Source organism: Schistocerca piceifrons, chromosome 3 (assembly GCF_021461385.2).
Source record: "Schistocerca piceifrons isolate TAMUIC-IGC-003096 chromosome 3, iqSchPice1.1, whole genome shotgun sequence".
In the NCBI taxonomy this organism is placed as follows: Eukaryota; Metazoa; Arthropoda; class Insecta; order Orthoptera; family Acrididae; genus Schistocerca; species Schistocerca piceifrons.
Window position 1 is genome coordinate 949690072 of NC_060140.1, and position 17185 is coordinate 949707256.

At 37.9% G+C, this 17185-nt stretch overlaps 1 protein-coding gene across 1 annotated transcript in view; it reads right to left on the bottom strand.

Moving 5' to 3' along the window:
- LOC124789833 (low-density lipoprotein receptor-related protein 2) overlaps positions 1-17185 on the bottom strand; it is a 216061-nt gene that overhangs the window by 121351 nt on the left and 77525 nt on the right. Inside the window, exons 15-20 of the mRNA XM_047257326.1 lie at positions 16820-17024; positions 10695-10954; positions 10205-10418; positions 9032-9171; positions 6161-6297; positions 2337-2514 (exon numbers count right to left, since the gene is read on the bottom strand). Coding sequence (XP_047113282.1) covers positions 2337-2514; positions 6161-6297; positions 9032-9171; positions 10205-10418; positions 10695-10954; positions 16820-17024 — 1134 coding nt within the window. The remainder of the gene's footprint in view (positions 1-2336; positions 2515-6160; positions 6298-9031; positions 9172-10204; positions 10419-10694; positions 10955-16819; positions 17025-17185) is intronic.

Below are 17185 nucleotides of genomic sequence, written 5' to 3' on the forward strand. Positions count from 1 at the left end.
TTCATGGCAGTGCCTCCCCCCCCCCTTAAATTTCCTGCTATTACCCCAGCCAGTTTCCCCTTCCCTTTCCTGTTGAGATGTAGGCCGAGCCTGGTATAGTCCCACCTACTGAGATAATCAACAGGAACCACACCAATATGAGCCCCCGCACCCGACCCAAGCAGCCGTTCCAACTCCAAATTAACTCTCCCAACAGAAGAGTTCAAATGAAGTCGGTCATGGCGTCTCAGGACAGATACAAATTCAACATTGGTGTGTCTCGATGCCGACACAATCTTTACCAGGTCACACTCTATACTGTACCCAGGACCTCTGTCGATGCTGTTCCCTGGCCCTCCCACAATAACCACGGTGTCTTCCCTGGTAAATTCTTTACAGAGTGAACCTAAATCCTCTGTCACCTGATCCAGACTAGCACTTGGTTTGAAAAAAATTGTGACCTGGTATTCTGGTCCCAATTCCTCCTGCAGAAGTTGGCCTACACCTCTGGCATGAGAACTGCCTAACAACAAAACTTTCTTCCTTTTCAATGACTTTCCTATTGAAAGTTTGTTGTGTCCTGTCTACACCTACCTCTGTTTGAGGCTCATCAGTTTCTAACTGAAGCAACAGGTCAAACTTATTTTTGACATTCACCACAAAACTGTCAGACTTAGTTCTAGGCCTGTTCCTTCTGTTACCTGTTGCCACTTCCCACCTCTCTTTGCCCTTCTCCCTCCTTAACCTGTCCAGATCTTCCCTAGCCTGATCTAGCTCAGCCTGAAGGGCAGCAATTTTCGTTCCACTATCTTCCTATCTCTGCTGCAAATCCTACATGACCACTGATGAGCCTGATCCACTTCCCCGACACCCACGCCACTGCAGTCGTGTCCCCCCCCCCCCCCCCCATTGAAAAAAACTACTGCATCCATCACACCAAACCCCAGAACTAACAATTCTACGGCAAGTGTGAATGTGCGTGCTTTCTACTAGAAAAAGAGGCAGAGCACTGAATGTTGTTTTATTGATTATATTCTGCAAGGATTTTCTTCCAATCCTGTACACAATATGAATTACACTGACAATCAATTTCAGTGTAATATTACAGCCCCTTTCAATGTTCCTGTCTGCTATGTGAAGCAAGAAGCAAGAAGCAAACTACAACCATGTTTGCAATATTATGAAAAGGATAGATTGCTACTCACTGTAAAGATGACACACTGAGTTGCAGACAGGCACAAAAAAAAGACTGTTACACACTGAGCTGTCAGCCAAAGCCTTCTTCAGATCAGAAAAAACACACACGCACTGACACAAGCAATTCCATGTCAAAAACAAATGACCTCTATCTCCAGTCACTTCAGCGAGAATGCAACTGTCACACTGAATGAAAGCAGCAGTCCGAAGTGGGGCGAGGAAGAGAGAAGGATAGCAGGGTACGTGTGGGGGTAGAGAAGAGTGCTCTCTGGCAGAGTGTGCAGGGACTAGATGGTGGCAAGACAAAGCTGCCAGATGTAGCATCGGAAGGCTGTAGGGGAGGGAGGAGGTGGGGGTTATGGGCAGAAAATAGTGACTGGAAGAGGTGAGGAGCAGAGAAGGGGGAAAGACAGGGGTCTGCATTGGCTTCGATTGGTACAACAATGAAGGTGAGGGGACATGAAATGGGAGGAGGTGATATGACAGAGGGGGTGGAAACTGTTGGGTGGAAGTGAGGGTCGGTCGGTTGATTGATTCGGAGGAGGGGACCAAACAGTGAGGTAATCGGTCCCATCAGATTAGGGAAGGAAGTCGTTCATGCCCTTTCAGAGAACCATCCCAGGATTTGACTGAAGTGATTTAGGGAAATCACAGAAAACCGAAATCAGGATGTGGTACACAGTGTTGAACCGCCGCCCTCCTGAATCTGAGTCCAGTGTGCTAACCTCTGTGCCACCTCACTTGGTGAGGGTGTGGGGATAGTAGCTTACTACAGGTTACGGCCGTGATAATTTCAAGAGTAGACTGAAACTTCATGCCCCCTCATTGTGCACCACTCTCTGCCAACACACTGACTTGTCTTTTTCCCTTCTCTGTTCCCTCTTTTTCTGGGGTAGTGATGTTTGTAAGCATGTGGGCATAACTATTTGCCTATAGGAAGTTGTTTCAAAGACACTATTTCTATCAGTTTAAAATGTGAGAGAGAATTTGTACTTTAAGTTGCAAACATGAAATAAACTACACTCTAAAGAGGAAACAAAAACAACATTGAACTTTTATAGATGTCTTAGGGATAACCTTGGCTCTCAAAATGATCCTTTTGTAATAAATATGTGAGGCTTACAGAGAGAACTAAATGACTTTAAGACTTGAGTACTTACTAAAGGTGTCTGAAGACAGGTATTTGAACACAGGAGTCCTCTGAATGCACAGCTGTTCCTGTCACATCCTGGACCCTCATCAGCACCATTGGGACAATCTGGCTTATTATTGCATACTTGGTGATATTTGACACAGCGCCCTGTCACTCCTGGACACTGCCATTCATCAGATGCACATCTGAAACAAATTTCCATTGTAATTTCTGTTGTAGCAAAAGAAGTTTCTCTGATAAATAAATGCACATGTCTTAAATTACTATTATTAGGGTGTACTCAGGTGTTGTTTCTGTAATACACAAGGCATAATTGTTGACAGCCCATAAAATCACTGTGCAGCGGAAAACATTTAATATATCATTCAAAATTATTTTTTCATTTGTTTGCTGATTCATGTCTACAGTCCTGGTAGACACTGAAATCCCTGCACCGTGGTACCGTACCACAGCACCAGAAGAAACTGATCAAAATGGCACAATCCATCTCAACTTTGTCAACAGGCTGCAAAAGTTAATTATGTGATTTATTTTTTGTGATGATAGTTAAAACTATACAACTACCCCACATACAGGATACTGTGTGCATGGGGATATTTTCCCTTATTTACATTCATTAATCATAAAGTTTGTCTGATTTTATGGCCACTATGGGCTACATTGTACAATGTAACATGTAAGGAAAAGAATATTTTGCCATCCTCTGCCATCAGGCCTCAGAACAAACTAAAAACAGCAGTAAGAAGAGAGGGAAAGGTGGAACAGGCAAGTCCCAAAGCCCAAACACAACTGATTGGTTGATTTGATTTTTTATTGGTCCAGTTTTATCACACAGCACAAACTGTAAAATTGATGTTAGACATGTCAAAGAAAAGTTGTAATAATACATATGAGGATGGTCAAATGAAAACCTTAAGAGTCCCATAAAATTTTGAAAGTTGTGTGATGGTGTTTTTATGTGGCAGTAGTGTTCCTTGAGGTTCAGAAAGTGACCGACCGATGGCAGAGTGATGCTTCAATGCAGCAATGTTCACAACAAGATGGCAGCCCCACTGTCAACATGTACCGTGATTGAGCAGAAATCTATGGTGCATTTTTTGTGTAATGGAGGTGTCAAACCAATCGAAGCTCATCGCAGAATGACAGCACAGTATCATGATTCGATTTGTCATTGCAGCGAGTGTGTAAGTGGTGTAGGACATTTAAAAGCGGTGTAACTTCTGTGGAGGATGCTCCAAGACCAGGGCAGACTCTCAACATAAGAAAACTGTGGTTAGTGGATGAGCTTGTAAAGGAGAGCATATGCATAACTCTGAACAAAATAGCCACAAGTTTGAAGATTAGTAGACGAGCTTGTAAAGGAGAACAGTTGCATAACTCTGAACAAAATAGCCACAAGTCTGAAGATTAGTATTGGCTCAGAGTAGACTATTGTTCACAATGTCCACCTGCTTAGATGAATGGTAACGTATTTGCAGCAGGCCTGGGATCGAATCCCGGCCAGGTGAGGATTTCCTCCACTCGTCGACCAGTTGTTGTGTTGTCCCCATAATCATCTCATCATCACCGATGCACAAGTTGCCCAACGTGGCGTCACCTGAAATAAGACTTGCAACCCGGCGACTGAACTTCCCCAGATGGGGTCTCCTGGTCAGCTATGCCACACGATAATTTCATTTTATTTGTTCACAATGTACTGCACTTCAACAAGGTGTTTGCAAGATGACTTCCACATTAGTTGACTGCCGAATTGAAAGAGAATTACATAGATGCCTGTGAAGAACTTGTGCATCATTTCCATATTGATGGTGATGCATTTCCGGGAAAATTTATAACAGGTGATCGAGACTTGGGACCACTACCACCAAGTCCCAACAAGAAATGAAAACCTCATACCAAAACCAAAAAAATTCTGCACTCAGCTGTCTGCTGGAAAAACCATGTTCACTCTCTTCGGGGATGCAAATGGTGGAATTTTGGAGCGTTACATGGATAGGGGAGTGAAGGTAACCAGTATTTCTTATACAGACATTCTGAAAAATCAGCTTTGACCCGAAATCAGGAGTAAACAACAAGGACTTCTGACTTCAGAAGTAGTGCCAAAGCATGACAATGCCCGACCACATACAGCCTGTAAGACAATTGAGACTCTTCAGAAAATTACATTTCAATGTCTGGTATGTCTTTATTCACCCAACCTTGCTCCTGATGACTTTCATCTGTTCAGTACACTCAAAGAAGCAATGAGAGGCAAGCATTTCAGAAGTAATGAAGTAGTGAAAACCTCAGTCCATGATTGGCTACACACATGACCAAATGAATCCTTTCATAGTGGTATCTATGCACTTTCAAAGTGGTGAAATACGTGCATTCAACATCAGGGAGACTACATCAAAAAATGACATGCAAGTTTTTTTGTTCATTGTTACAACTGAAAATATTATAGCACTTTTTGGTTTCACACTTCAGTAAAGTGGGGCTCAAATCATCACCCAGCAATCCAGATTTATGTATTTTGTGATTTCCAGGATCTACTGTGGAAAAAACCAGGCTGGGTCCTATGTAATTTAAATAACCAATATCCTTCCCCATCCTTGTCTTATCTGCTGATATGCTCCATACGTAAGGCCTAGCCAATGGGACATTAAACAAGAATTTTCTTTTTTCCTTCTAAATGAAATTGTTTCTTGGAAAGATGTTAACTTTAACCGAGACAATATATTTTTGACCATTTTCCTTTATTAACAAGATAATGAATGCAGACTTATCTCTATCTCCTTTCTGGTAAGGCAAAAGCTGTCTCTCACTGTAAATCATGTCAGCAACCAGTTTGAAATGTCCCCCCCCCCCCTTTCCCCCATCCCCACCCCCCAATAAAAAAGGAGGATGCAATACTGCTGTATTCACACACAGAACTAAACAAAAGTTCAGAACCTCTTTAACACTAAATATAGTGTTTTTAACATGAACTTCTGCTGCCAAATAATAAATATTTTCTCTTACCTCTTTCGGTACATTTTAGGACTTCAGTGCATCTCAATTCATTTACATTAAAAATGTAGCACAAATACGACTGGTTTTCCATGTTGTTAACAAACTAACTAGGCTGAAAATATAGACACAGAAAACCACTCAAATCCATACCAAATGAAGCAAGACTCACTGAAGATGGTGCATAAGTCATTAAACAGGTCTGGGTAAAAAATGGAAAGGAAAACGTTAGGTGTTTTCCATCAGACAGTGTTATTAGATGTTTTACAAAAGACAGTGTTCAGAACGATATTTATTTTATTAACATTAGATGTAAAATAAAAAAATGGGCTTCATAATTCAACAACAAGAGCAACTCTTTTGAACACTTGACTTAGAAGCCAGCTCTCTCCCTCTCTCTCTCTCTCTCTCTCACTCACACACACACACACACACACACACACACACACACACACACACACGCCTTAGAAGATACTTCTCATCTTTTTTGAGGCAGGAATAAATACCGGCCAGTTTCACAGGAAAAGATGTTTTCAAATGAGACAGATATTTTAATATTTCCAGCAACATTTATAAACTTGAAAAGAGTAGATTTGATGCAAGACAGTGCAGCTACTGCAAGTAGTATAAGCTCTTTTAATAATAAAGCAGAAAATTCATTTATTGTTGAAATATTACTGTTTCTGTACTTTGTGTGTGTGTGCATCCCACAACTTGTAAAGATTTTTTGGCTGAATAAATAAATAAATTTGGCAGTATGGTGAAATATATTTGACCAAATTCCACATAGAAACTAAAGGAAAACATTAACAAAAGTTAAGGCATATCCCAAGGCAATACCTGAATGGAGGTGGGCCACATGCATGTCTCGCGTCTTCATCTGATCCATCTTCACAATCATTTTTGCCATCACAAATATAAGCCTTGAACACACACTGTGAATTGTTGCACCTGAAGAAACCCATTTGGCAGTCAATCTACAACAGTAAACATACAAACAGCATTAAAAGAAGAAAAATGCAGTTCAAGTACATAAGGGTAGATCAAAACAGCTTCATTGTAATTATTATGATAATGGGAACTGCAAAATGGAAACAATATACAAAAATGAGGACAACAAATTACATACTATTCTTTTTTGTCTCTGCCCATGACAGATGATATTTCTGGATCTGCTGCTGCTTAGTATTATGTGCTCACCTCTAGTTGAAACCACTGAAAGCTGCAGTCTCATCACTGAGCAGTTAACACTCATAATAATAATAATAATAATAATAATAATAAACCTTAGTGACATTTCTGTGCTGCATAGCTAGCCGGTCCTCCCTCAACATTCTGTTATCTGCAGCAGCAGTCTTGACAAGATTGTATAAGATTGCATTCTTTAACAACATTATCTGTTACCAGAGGACACTTCCTGATTTATTTTAACAATTTAATAATTTCATTCAATAAGCAGTGAAAAGAACTGCAAATCAGATGAGGAGTGTGTATAAGAATAAGAATATTTCAGTTTGCCTTCTTTCCATCACCATTCACTACCTCAGCTGCTCAATACAGTCACAAAATCAGTGTTGTATAATGAAGCAGTCTCAAACTGAACTATTCTCATAAGTCAAATCCATACGAATTTTATCCCGAAATACTCAAGTGACTGGAATCAATTATTTTAATTGTTCAAACTTTTGAAAATAAACTAATTATTGCATCAGGTTGCAGCTTTTAAAATATCTGAATCTTACATTCATGAATTTATATAAGAAGACATATAGGTCATGACTGACGGAACTGTTCAACAATGAAAGTGTTGATACAAAAAATTCTGTATTTCAAATAAAAAGAAAGACCAGAAAACATTAAAGGTTTCCAGGAAGCTAGTGGCCAACACACATAAACTTACACAAAATAGCCAGATTTCAGGTTCAGGAAGTTCAAAGTTGTTTCAGTGAAAGTGTGGTGCTTGAGTATATGAGACTGAACAACAAACAGTTGCAAAGTGTGAAGAGAAAAAATTACGGCCTCAAGCAAAGAAAAAAAAATCACAATTCAACCACAGACAGAAAATTGCTACTAAGGGCATTCTGAGATGTGGTCTGTAGTTTCTCACTCTACACCACTAAAGCCTCTTGCTATTTACGGAACATGACGCGCCAATGAAATGGTATATCATCTTTTAAAGACAATGTACGATCAAACCAAAATCATTTTTTCCTAGTGCCTTTTCAACAATGACTGTTCTTCCTGATATTATGCCAGCAGCTTAAATAGTTTGTACAGCTTTCCTCTACTCTTTTTTTGTGCTTCTCCTTGGGAGCAGTACAGTAATGTTCACATTGTTTGTCTTGTACTGACCTTAACAATTCAGTTTCTCTTTAGATATACTACATTTTGCTCAGCTTTTAGTTTCAGTAATAAAAGCAATAGTCTGTATAAAAAAATTAGAACCACTGCAAGCTGAAAAAAAAGCATGTAATATACAATTAATTAGTAGACAAAATTTCACAATTGTTTTCCAGTTGAGAAGATATAACAGTATAAAATTGAGCCACCTGTGAAAAGACACTCATATACCAATTGTTGTGTGAAGTCTGTTTGGTCTTTTACATCGGCGTGACTACCACCCAGTCATCAGTCACGATGAATGGACATAGGCAGAAGGTGTGTTAATAGCAACACACATTATCCTATTTAAGAACATTCTCTACAACATGACAGTTGTGACCTTGGTGCCTGTTTCAACACGCGCACCATCTGGATTCTTCTCCCAGACACCAGTTTCTCAGAACTCCGCAGGTCGAAAACTAGCGCTACAATGCGTCCTTGGTTCTCGCCACCCACCTGCTCTTTATTCCTTCCGTCTCAGCATTTCTTCACTCCATTTTAGTTTTCTACATCTTTTATTTTCTGACCTGTCTATTTTTCGACAGCCCCCCTCCCATCTCTGTTATATACAAGTACTTAGCTTTTTACTCTTATTAACTTGTGCACAATGTTTTATTAATAATCTCTGTCTTGCATATTACCCAATCTTGCACCTTTAAGCTCTCAGGTTTTCAAACCTCGTCTGGTGCAGTCCCAACAATCAGTCTTTACTTCTCATCCCATCCGATAAGTTTTCCCTGACCCGGGGTTCTGCGTGAATTATCCAAACTGTACCACTTTTCCTAAACCTCTCCAGTCCTTTTCCTTCACCTCTATCCCTTTCCCTTCAACTCTTCTGCCAGAAGAAGGAGCCACTGGCTTCAAAAGTTTGCATAAGTTAAAGCTTTTTGAGTGGGTGTTCTCCCGCTGCTGACTGGAGACTTTTTCAAGAACAATAACTTTATTTACAAACAAGGTATAAGTTTTTCTGCTATTTTCTTCTTAGTTTTTCAAGGTTTACAAAAGTAACTGCACTAACATGTAATGGTATTAATTTTGATCCACAAGATACATGTACATGTCCTTTTGAAATTGATAACTTATGATTTGAGGGGAAAATCTCAATTATAGGCCACACCATAATTTTTCAAGCAAAAATTTAAGAAAAAAATTGGGGCCTATATTCACGCAAAACCTAGTAACGTATTTCTTACTGTCCTAGAATTATAAATTCATGATGAATACTGGGAGGAGCAAGTAGCAGTGTGTACCACTGAAATAAACTACTGTTCAACTTGGGGAGTCGTCAATTACTCTGCAAAGTTGTACCAAATCAGTAAATTATTTTACCTGTCCACAAGATGATGGTTCATCTGAGCCGTCATCACAATCTGGTGTACCATCACAGTGCCATGATCGGGGAATGCATATCCCTGAGGACTTACACTGGAATTGTTTCTCACTGTCGCACTGATTCGGAGCCAAGGACGCTGCAAAATGGGAGAAAATTTCAGCAAACTGATGGATGAGAAGTAGAAAACAGAATTATTTAATGCTGTATTACATATAAAAGTGCATCCATTTAGCAATTCTTGGAGCACATGCAATGGAAACTTCAATTAAAAAATAAAAAATCATATACACAGCTTATATTTTTATTTTTCATTTCATCCCCCCCTGCACTGAAATTCTCATACTTGGCCTCATTCTTCAAACATACTGAAAATTGAGAATGTTTTCTGACCAAACAAGTTTTTCTCTTCACTGAAAAGTATTCTTTGCGACGATCATTTTGTGAATGTTGCAGTTCTGAATTACAAAGGTGTCTTGCATAAGGTGGAATTCCTCTCCAGATTCTTTGTGATGATATTGTGAACATTATGAATAGACGTAACATTTTGGTATTTTGATTTCAATGTACTTAAAAACAATTTCACCTTTATTTCTTCCTTTCTTTCTTATTCTGGTTATTCATTCCTGTAACCTGTCCCTATCATTGTACTCATGAATGAATGTTAACTTTTTTGCACTTCAGTAATTATTAAAATTTTTATAAAGCTGTATATTAGATATAACTTTGCTTGCTGTAATGGATGTAATGCAAAATATGTGGAATGCCTGGTTAAATGTAAGACATGGCTGATTGGTCATAATACTGCCATGTTAAATAAATAAATAGAAATAACATAAAAACAAATATATCCCAGTCAAATCTCTATGGGCAACGTTCACCTCTTCATAAATATTGCTTTCTCATCAGTTGAATACACATTCTAAAATGACTCCAGTATCCATGGCATACTCACATCTAAGTATTTTATGTCAATGTTATAGACACAGATTTTAAAATAAATCACTAATCCTGTCACTGTCAAATGAAGATTCATTTTACTAACCACCAAAAAGAACAATATCAAATTGGTCACAATTTTCACTGATTATTTTACATAAACATTCAATACTTTATCATCCCGCATGGACTTTGTAATTTTTTCACAAACAATACAACAAATCACTACTTACGGCAGCCTTGTTCATCACTACCATCATTGCAGTCAGGTATACCATCACATTTATATGATTCCTGTATACACTGCTTCAAATCAGCACATTTGAACTGTGATGCTGTACATGTTATTGGTGGGCAGCCTTCTTCATCCTGATTATCAAAACAGTCATTATCTCCATCACAGACCCATGACTGTGGAATACAATGACCAGACCGTGGACAAGTAAACTGAAAAATTATATAACAAAAAACAGTATAGATTTTGGTTTCAGTCTGTATATATCAAAGTATGTAATTAATATAAAGTTTACATATGTTTTGGCAAAAGTAATTAAAATTAATCAGCCAACTTTTTAAAAAATTCACTTTCAATTAAGTTATGGAACATAAAATATATTATGCAGTCAATAAACATATTTCTAATAACAAAAGAATATACAACTAGAGTTTACAATATAGTTCACAAATAGTGAGTAGAATACCTAGATAGTACACAACATTTACCTGAAAATAGGCACATGTCTTCTCTTTACAGAATTCTCCTTCATCAGAGCCATCACCACAATCATTCTCTGAATCACATTTCCACGTTTCAGGAATACAGCGTCCATTATCACAGAGGTACTGAGACAGAGCGCATGTCACATTTACACAACCAGTTTCATCTGAGTAGTCACCACAGTCGTTTTCAGAATCACATTTGAAGCTCATTGGAATGCAGCGACCTGTTTTACACTGGAACTCTCCGGCACCACATGTTGGTTCTGGAAGGTTGCATGATTATAATAATAACAATAATAATAATAATAATAATAGCTTTATTCAACATCGAATGGTACAGTGCACATGTACAAAGAAACAGTAATGGTTAAAGTTAATTGTACAATACACACGACACATTCTCATCAGAGCCATCACCACAATCATTCTCTGAATCACATTTCCACGTTTCAGGAATACAGCGTCCATTATCACAGAGGTACTGTCACATTTACACAACCAGTTTCATCTGAGTAGTCACCACAGTCATTTTCAGAATCACATTTGAAGCTCATTGGAATGCAGCGACCTGTTTTACACTGGAACTGTCTGGCACCACATGTTGGTTCTGGAAGGTTGCATGATTATAACAATAATAATAATAATAATAGCTTTATTCAACATCAAATGGTACAGTGCACATGTACAAAGAAACAGTAATGATTAAAGTTAATTGTACAATACACAAGACACATTCTTCTGAATACGTCATTAATTTACAACAAAATTACAATAAGATGTTTACTGATTTCTATCCACATAATTTCACAAAGCATTTGTTGTTCTTCATATAAATATGGTACTCTTCTAGTGTGTAGAAAGGGTGTTTTACTAAAAATTTCTTAAGCTGATGTTTCAGTTTAATTGCAGGAAGAGCCATGACTGCACTAGGCAGTGCATTACCTAATTTTATACCTGCGTACTGAGGCCCCTTTTCGTAAAGTGCTGTTCTGTGGCTGCCACTGTAAAATCTTTTTTTATTTCTAGTATTGTACTGGTGGAAATCTGAATAAGTGTTCGGGTGCAGTCTTTTCACAAGCAATATGGCTTTCATAATGTATGTGTTTATAACAGTTAACACCTCTGTTTTTGGAAACAAGTTGCGACATGATTCCCTGTATTTTGCTCCACAAATTATTCTCACACCCCTTTTTTGAAGAATGAGTAGCTTATCTAGATTAGCTTTGGTTGTTGCCCCCCCAAATTTCAATACCCTAGTTAAAGTGAGAGGAGAAAAGAGCATGGTATGCAGTCTTTAGGACTACAGTGTCTCTACAGAACTTGCTAATAGTACTGATTGCAAATATATTTCTTGACAACTTAGTTGCTAGGGAGTCAATATGTGTGTCCCATTTCAGGTAGCTTTGGATTGTTATACCAAGGAAATTTACACTAGACTCTTTCTTTACCAATTCGTTGCCAATGTATAATTTAATTTCATTATTCAAACTACTTTTGTTAAACTCCATCAAACATGTTTTACTGGTGCTTACATTTAAGTTGCTTTCATTAAAAAACTGAACAATTTCTTTTGTCACATTATTACACTCGACCTCTAGTTCATTACATGATTCCTTTTTACACACAATGGACGTGTCATCGGCATACAGAACAATTTTGGAATTTTTAGTACAGTATTTAATATCATTTACATAGATCAAGAACAGAAGGGGAACCAACACCTCTTCAATTAGTTGAGCAGCTGCAGTGCTAGTTGATTTACCTTTTAGGAATCCATTTTGATTTTCGAAAATCAGGTTGTGTTTGTTAAGAAAGTTTATAATCCTGTTGTATATAACTTTCTCAAGTATTTTGGAAAAGACAGGAAGGATTGAGACTGGTCTGTAGTTTTCTATTTTGTTGTTGTCACCTTTCTTAAAAATGGGTGTTACCTGTGCTATTTTTAGTCTGTCTGGAAAGGTGCCTGATTCTATTATATTGTTGACTGCTACAGACAGAGGTACAGAGGCATTTTGGCTACAGGCTTTTAAAACATTAATATTTAGGCTATCATGCCCAGCTGAATTAGAGGGTTTTAGAGAGCTAATGATGCCCATTATTTCTGCACAGTTTGTGGGGGCTAGATATATACTATGGTCACATGTATTACCTTTAAAACTGTAGTGCATGTTTTTATGTTTGTCATTTATGGCTTCCCCTACGGAAGATAAATATTCATTAAAAATATTTACAATTTCCAGTTGGTCTTTTATGAGTATGCCATTCTGGGTAATAGTAAAGTCCATACAGGATTTGTCACTGCAGGTGCTAAAACTGCCCAGATGCCAGCAGTTATGTTGTGTGAGTTTTGAAGCTTATTTGCAACATAGTTGTTCCTGGTCTGTGTGAGTAAGTCCTTATAGTGTGTTTGATATTTGGAGGCTTCCTTTAGCTCAGGAATCTCTCTATTATTCAGCATTGCACTGTGGAGTAGTTTTAATTTTTCCCTCGCTTCAGTGACATTACTATTTACCCAAATATTTTTGTTTATATTTTTTGTTTGTTTCTTTTTTGTGATTACAACTGTGCATGTGGTATCAAAGCAGTAATAGAAGTCAGCAGTAAAGGTATCATACGAAAAGCTATTATTTTCAAACCATTTTATTTGTGCTAGTAAGCAGTTTAGTCTATTTATGTTGTCATTATACATTATTCTTTTAGTTACAAACTGTTGCTTTGTGGTGACAGTGGGGGGCTCATGGAGCTCCAATTTAAGCTGTACTGCATGATGATCTGAGATGGCTAGTTTTAAATCTGAAGCACTGTGGGATAGGTGGGTCATGTTTGTTATTATGTTGTCAAGACATGTTTTACTATTTCCAATTTCTCTAGTGGGTTCCCAAATGAGTGGGGTCAGGTAAAATTCATCACACAGGCGATGTAATTTTTGGGTGCTGACATCATTTGTTAATAAATCTATATTTATATCCCCTGTAACTATAATATTTATATGACCATTTGGCCCAGAAAATGTTGTGTCTATATATACAAGCAAGTCAGAAAGATTTACAAAAAAGTTTTCTGTATTTGCTGCAGGTGGCCTGTAAACACCAATAACTGTTATGTTATCTCTACCCCATTTTAGGTTTATTGCAGCAAATTCTGAGACTCCTTCCAAGCAGAAGGCACTCACACCAATAACATTAAAATTACTTTCATTTACAGTGAAAATTGCTACACCTCCCCCAGTCTTGTCTTTTCTACTGAAGGCTGTGCAGAATTTCATACACAGTGGTTGATTAATGTTAATCAGAGCTTCATTGTACCAATGTTCAATTACAACTAATATATCGGGTTTGTCAATCTGTGAAATTACATCTAGATCATTATGCTTATTTCTAAGACTACCAAGATTCATTACAAAGGCCCCCAAAAACTTACAAAGCCGATAAATGTAGACAAAACTTTGTAAAACTGTATAAAAAAATGAAACAAAAAATAAAAATCAAAGGAAAAAAAGAAGACGAAGAACTTGGAGACTTTTAGATTTCACATAACAGACAAGAGAGGGAAATTAAGAAAGAGAAGTGTTTTAAAATTCAGATTGGTGGTAAAATATTAATTACTCATAAGGTAAGGCAACATAAATTTGATTCCTATTTGTGTATGTTGATGACTGGTGCTGCTTGAGTTTAGTCTTTCAGTGAAAAAATTCACTTCCAGCTCTTCATCTTCCAAACAAACTCCCTTCATCCTTAGCTTGAATGTTCTAAGAAAATATCATAATTACAGCGATTTTCTGTCTGTATACAGTCTGTTCGTTAACCACAGTCAGTATACAAGTAGCATACCATTTGGTCTGATAAACATAATGTGTTACATAACAGGGATGTACGAGGAAATGTGTGCATCATAAATCTTTTCTTCTCCAGTAATCCAAATGGCTTATGCCTTTTTACGTCATATTTTAGAAATTAACTTTTCTGTACCCTATAACAGCTCATTGTTCTTAAACTATTGAAAGCATTTCATTGATCTGACTGCCAATACTGCAGTGGATCAAAGTTGCAGCACTCTCATTCTTCACACTGACGATATGCACCAAAAAGTAGATCTCAACTACATATACAAATGAAAGCTGCAGTAGTTTTCATAAGTGATGCCTTCTGCTCACTGTTCAGTTTATGTGGCATAAATCATGAACAGATCTTTCCACTGCCAGAATCTCATCTCTGTGAGTGAATTGTATTAATGATGCTGCTGCTAATCCTCACTTATATAATTTTATGCTAACTGGCAGTCTACCTGAAAATAAGCATTCTCAACAGTCCTACAAATGTCTGAAGCAGCTGTAAAGACATTTGCTACATTCAGGCTACATAAATTCTACAAGACAAAAACCAAATTTTGGAAACTCATTTCTACCGTATCATTTACGTGTTACGATTAAAACAAGTATCAAAGTAGATATGTTTTCTGAGAATCAGTTGTTTCACATGAATGTGGTGTAACCCAGCTGTTTTTGTTTCATCAGGATGATAAAGTGATGCTAGTAATATATTTGTAATACTTTTTAATAAAAATGGAGGACGGTTTCTATGGAGATGTCAATGAACTTTTATGGAAGTACATGTAGCTGCTAACACTGTGATCCATTCACCAAACATTTTATAGGTATCTCTAATTTAAAATCTTCACTGAATCAGTGCAAACGTTGTTTTTCTGTGGAAACTGATAATTCTTTCTTTTCTTTTCCAACCTATCCTTTCCTCTCAGAGGAAGGAATTACTACTTCCCAAAACTAGAATAGCTTTTGTGCTTTTATGTGTGTCTAACAGAAGTAATGGATTTTCTTTTCCTGGAGATACGTAATAGTTAACCTTCCTGTGTCCCTTTAATGTTATAGTTTTTTCAAATAATTTATCCTTTCAATACAATAAGTAAAGCGGTTGTCACAGCAATCCAAACATCTTTTGTAAAGTTTCCAAATCCTTTTATCAATAATAATCATGATAGCTCTAGTCAGACTAATGAAAACAAATTGGCACAGTTTTCTTCAATTAAAAGCACTTTTGTTTCAGTTTGCTTATAACTCACTGTTACGTCTTGTGCTGGTGGAGACACAAAGAGATCGCCACCCACGTAAACAATGTCGACCACGTTTATTAACTATTCATAAACAAAACACTCCTTCATGGAGTTTTAAGTTAGTGTGCATATAAATAAAAGTCCTTTTGGTACTCTGAGTCCCAACAAGGAAGGCAAATAAAAATTAAGTGGTCAAAGGCCAAAGTGAGTAACAAAATGGTTTAAGTCTAGATTCACTTGGAATGTTCTGGAGATAACAACACAATCAGTCATGGTCTCTGTAAAGGGAGGCCAGATGCAAAGTCTGAATAAGTGGAGTCAGAGCCCAAAGCTCGGTAGGGATTAGAAGTTAAGAACAGCACGGCAACAGTCTGATTATGGTTCCTTTGCTAGAGCTCTGATTGAGGAACCGCTGCTGTGGTCAGCACCAGGCCCAGATCACTCCAAGGAATGACATGTTCAATAGTTATGACTGAACTATCATTTCGTGGTTGTGCACCAGCATAAATAGTGTTGTTGGGGACAGATAAAACCTGGCATGCAAGTAGGCATGTGACATCGTGTAGAAAAATAGTGCCTGTGATCACATATTGAAATGTGTTCTGCTGGTAGCAGCCCTGGCACTTCTCTTAAGGGCTGCCAGAAACTCCGTGAATAACAAGCTGGCATGTTGTTGCTGTCCGGATCATTTACCAACATAAGAAGTGACAGTGGATTGGTGTGTGGCTTGTAGAAGCTTGTGCCAGGGGCAGCAAATGGTGCCTGAATGGTGGCCACCCTCGGGATGTAAACTTGTAGTAGGTCGCAGGCTGCTGTCTTATAGGGGGGGGGGCACAGCACTCACCGTATGTTCTATTCACTAGTTGCAGGTTATCTATTTTGTAGTACACTGATTATCAGATTACACTACTCAAAACTGCTGAGAATTAACCTTCAGCAAGTCTTGTTCCCACATGGCCAAAATCACTAACCATTACACAGAAACACACATTGTGCTAGATACAGCTTGCTTTGTTAGCAATATATTCACACCAGTTTTCACTCTCTGTTACTATACTTACTTGAGCAGTTTTGTTCTTCATCTGAATTGTCTAGACAGTCATCATCACCATCACAAACCCAAGCCTTTGGAACACACCGCTGGTTGTTGCATGTGAAGTCCCAGGAGTTGGGGCATGCCTGAACCGGTGGCTCAGCATTTGGGTCTGCAGCACAAGTTGATCCATCCTCTGTTAGCTTCTCCCCGTAAGGACAGCCGCACTTCACCTATACAGCAAATTGTTAGGAGAATAATACTGATAACATCCAACAATACAAAGTTGTGAAATCCATTTCCTGAGGTTATTAGTTCTTCTCTGTTGGTGATTTACTAACAGAACAATATAACCATTGATTTCCAGGGCAGTTTAAAAATATACGAGGCAAAT